The sequence below is a fragment of the Lactuca saligna genome, chromosome 1 (genome assembly GCF_052625555.1).
Source record: "Lactuca saligna cultivar CGN05327 chromosome 1, ASM5262555v1, whole genome shotgun sequence".
Classification (NCBI taxonomy): Eukaryota; Viridiplantae; Streptophyta; class Magnoliopsida; order Asterales; family Asteraceae; genus Lactuca; species Lactuca saligna.
Window position 1 is genome coordinate 52,091,337 of NC_136417.1, and position 4,421 is coordinate 52,095,757.

General features: G+C 26.4%; 1 protein-coding gene across 1 annotated transcript; it reads left to right on the top strand.

Moving 5' to 3' along the window:
* The first annotated feature begins 228 nt into the window (after nucleotides 1-228).
* LOC145036129 (NAC domain-containing protein 87-like) lies at nucleotides 229-2,475 on the top strand. Its single transcript, XM_078984606.1, has 3 exons — nucleotides 229-615; nucleotides 782-1,068; nucleotides 1,963-2,475. The coding sequence occupies exons 1-3, from the start codon at nucleotides 417-419 to the stop codon at nucleotides 2,347-2,349; spliced, it is 873 nt and encodes a 290-aa protein (XP_078840732.1). The 5' UTR covers nucleotides 229-416; the 3' UTR covers nucleotides 2,350-2,475.
* Nucleotides 2,476-4,421: the final 1,946 nt, after the last annotated feature.

The following is a 4,421-nucleotide window of genomic DNA, read 5'->3' on the forward strand; positions in this document are numbered from 1 at the left end:
AACTTATACAACATTTGTTAAATGATGACCCTAAACCTATAATAACATTTTCTAAACTAAAACTATGTTTATTATATAAATTTTGCAGTTAAAATATTTATATAGCAGTTACATATCAATCAATATTGTACATTTTGTAAATTATAAACTAATTTGACATTTGCTACAGAATCTTGTTACAGAAGTATCTTTCCATCTACGCGTCTTCTCTATATAACATTCATTCATTCCCTTCATTTTCCCTCTTTCTAAACCCAAATCCCACCTTTCTTTCTCTCCATTTCTGCACGAATCATCTTCATCAAAGATCGAGATTCAATATACTTTACACTTCCGATCGACATCATCATCAACCAGCTGATTTCCTGAAGTGATATAAATCAATTGATTTCTGATAGTTTTTTTGTAAACAGTACATGGAAAGATCAAACATGGCGGAAAACGTAAACGAAGGAGACGATGCAGTTATCGGACTTCCTCCTGGATTCAGATTCCATCCGACTGATGAAGAAATCGTCACTCATTATCTAACACCTAAAGTTCTCAACCGGAATTTCACCGCCAGTGCAATCGGAGAAGCTGATCTCAACAAGTCGGAGCCATGGGATTTACCTAGTAAGCTATAACAGATCTGTTAACTCATTCGATAATTATTTTATCAAACTGCACCACTTTTTTTTTTTTTTTACTCTCAAAACCAGATTTGATATTTTGAATATGAAAAACGTTTTTGATCACTTCGGATTTGAATACTTACGTTTTACCAAAAACGTTTTCTCAGAGAAAGCTAAGATGGAGGGAGATCAGAAGGAATGGTTCTTTTTTTGTCAGAGAGATCGGAAGTATCCGACAGGGATGAGAACTAATCGTGCGACGGAATCCGGTTACTGGAAGGCTACCGGAAAAGATAGGGAGATTTTCAGGCCTGGTGGAAACTTGGTAGGGATGAAGAAGACGCTTGTTTTCTATAGAGGAAGAGCACCAAAAGGGGAAAAGACGAATTGGGTCATGCACGAATTCAGACTCGAAGGAAAATTCTCATACTACAACATGCCTACACCTTCTCAGGTACAACTCCTTTATGCACTTTTTTTTCGAACTTTCATCAACTTTTGAACTGATTTTTGTTCGTAAAAAATATATTTGAAGTGAATTTTGTTCATAAAAGAATTGCTTGCCTATAATAAGAATTTATTTTTTTGGTAAGGGTCACCTTTTTTTTTATTATTATTGTTTATAATATGGATCATTTTAAACGTTTTTTGTAATAAAAATACAATTTTTTTTTTTTTTTTAAATAGAATCTAAACTAAAAGCACATAATTTTTATGTTCATTTTATCTTTTGGGTCATTACATAAATTTTATGTAGTAAGGGGTTCGTATATTTGATCATAGCATGTTAAATACGATTTATGTTTAAAAAAGATTGCACCAAAAATGGTTATATTCTTATCTATCCAAAATTATATAAAAGTTAGTGGGTTAAAGAACGATTTAACCAAAAGTGGTATGGTGTTATCTAATCCTACGAATAATTTTAGGACATATCTTTTGATCTCGTGACTTTCGATTCATAATTTTTTGCTTTTAAATTTATAAAAAAAAATTAAAACTTCAAAGAAAAGTTACAAAGAAATTAATTATTAATTAATATTAATATACACATAAATAAAAAAGCATAAGAAGTCAAATATGTCTAATTAATATGCATTTATAACCTTGAGAAAAAAATATATATAACTTGAAGAAACCAAATAGTACTTTAAAAAGTATATTGACAACTATTATATTTGTTCTAAACTCTTATGTGGTTATTATCATACCAATCATCAATCAACATAATATGCATATTATAAGCTAACATTTATTTTTTGAAAAAAAAAATTCTTTTAGTTTCATTTCAAGTATTTCTAGTTTGCTTCATTTTTAAATCGCGTAATTATATAAATACATGTCACAGGATGAATGGGTAGTATGTCGTGTATTTCACAAGAATGCAGGATTACAAAAGAGCGCGAATACAGATCATGGGTACAGTTCTTTTGTCGAAGACCTCTTGGAAGGTCCATCAATGCTGCCTGCACTGACGGATCCTTCGGGGTTAAATGTTGACCCGACATTTGATACTGAACCGTTCTACTTGTCTTATGACCAACATGAAATTTATCGAAAAGAAGATTACAAAAACATCAGTGTATCTTCGTATAATTACAACTTTGATACCACCAGTTACCAGACGAGTCCATTCATGAACGAACACATATACAAGAACGTACATACTCGAGTGAGTAGCGATCATGTGGGCACATCTTCGTTTTCAGACTTGGATCCTTTATTGGAATATTAAATGAGATAAAGATTTGTTTTTTTTTTTTTTTTAGGATTTTGTTTATATAGATTAAATTGTATTTCTTAATTATAGTCCCGAAAGGTTTTTAGGGTAAATATTGAGTGGATTTGTTTTTTTCTTTTATATTACTTTCCTTAGGGTAGAAAATTGTTTGAGCAAAAATATAATAAACTCTATGTACATACTATTAGTTTGTGTTGTGCCATATTTTGTGATATTTCCTTTTTTGTATTGTTGATATTTTGTATCCTTCATTGCATGTACGCAAAATTGATTCAAGGTATGGACTTTGGAACGTATATATAACCTTTATTCCAATACTATAAATGATAAGTTTATTTGATATAGTTAGAAAAACTATCTTATTACACTAAGATTTAAAGCTATGTTGAGAAACTAATCAAAATGGTGATAAGTGGAATTTTAAAAAGGATTTTATAATATGTGCTCTAAGAGCATATATATATATATATATATATATATATATATATATATATATATAATAAGTATTAATTAATCAAAAATATTATTATAATTAAATGTGAAATTCATTTATTATAGAGATTATTAATGAATTTTATATTTAATTATGGTAATATTTTTTATAATTAATATGTTTAACATTTAATTATGGTAATAATTATGATTAATTAATACTTTTTATATATGTCCTTACGGTACATATTAGAAAATCGCATTTTAAAATATGTAAAATATGTAAAATGACAAAACAATGAAACTTAAAACCAAGATACCAAAAATGTTAGTTAAAATAGCTTAGAAACCTTTTATCTTAAATTAAATCATTTAGCTCGCACACAAAATGAAGTTTTTTTATTTATTTATTTTTTATTTTTTAATTAAGAAAACAAATTTTCATAAAACCGCTCAAAACCTGGCTGTCAAACAAAACAATATAATCTGTTTTTTAACAAAACAATTACAGATGCTGTGGGTACTATAATAATTATTTCCAGCCATATATATATATATATATATATATATATATATATATATATATATATATATATATATATATATATATATATATATATATATACACACACCTGACCTGCTAATATTAATAAAACGGAAAACAATTCGTTAGAAAATAAATTTGTTGAAATTGTCGCGTCCGTTTAAATCTTAAAGAAATAAAATAAATACCAAACCTTAAAAAAGTAAACTACAAAAATTCTAAATAAATCTTAAATCTTAAACTATGAATACTATAATCTTAAGCAAGACGAGAAGCATTGCGTTACAAATTTTAGAGAAAAGCATACAAGAATGACGTTGTTTTATATTGTAAACAATGATGTGACATAACCAAGTAATATATATATATATATATATATATATATATATATATATATATATATATATATATATATATATATATATATATATATATATATATATATATATATATATGGGTAAAGTGAATATACCTAACAACCTTATATAAGCTTAGGTACCTAACTCCATAATACTATATCGGTTTGTATCATATTTACATTGTAATTGCCTAAGGTTCCTAAACTTCAACCTCATAACTTGATTACTTCCAAAATCTTTGGATTTTCAACAATATATTTCTTTTACATCACGTCTTTCTATCGAATATCACCTAATAGACTTCATATCTTACCGTTACAAATGAAAGGATGTAGGAGAAATATAATGATAAATTTTCAAATTTTTTTGAAGTAAATCAAGTTTAGGAATGAAATTTAAGAACCTTAGATGATTGCAATGAAAATTTAATGCAAAATGACGTAGTTTGATGAGGTTAAGTACATGCTAATTTTGTGAGACCGTGAGATCAAATCTAAAAATAATTTAAAAATATAAAATAAAAGGAAAAAAATCCAAAAATTCTTTTTTTCATTATAATTTTTGGAACTTTATTTAACTAAAAAAAAATAAAAAGAAATAAAAAAAATTATCATTTTTTTTTAATACGTGAAATATTCTAATAGAATATTACACTGCACATATTTTAATATGATTTTTAGAATGTTTAAAATATTCTACTAGATTTATTAGATATGTAGAATATTCTAAAT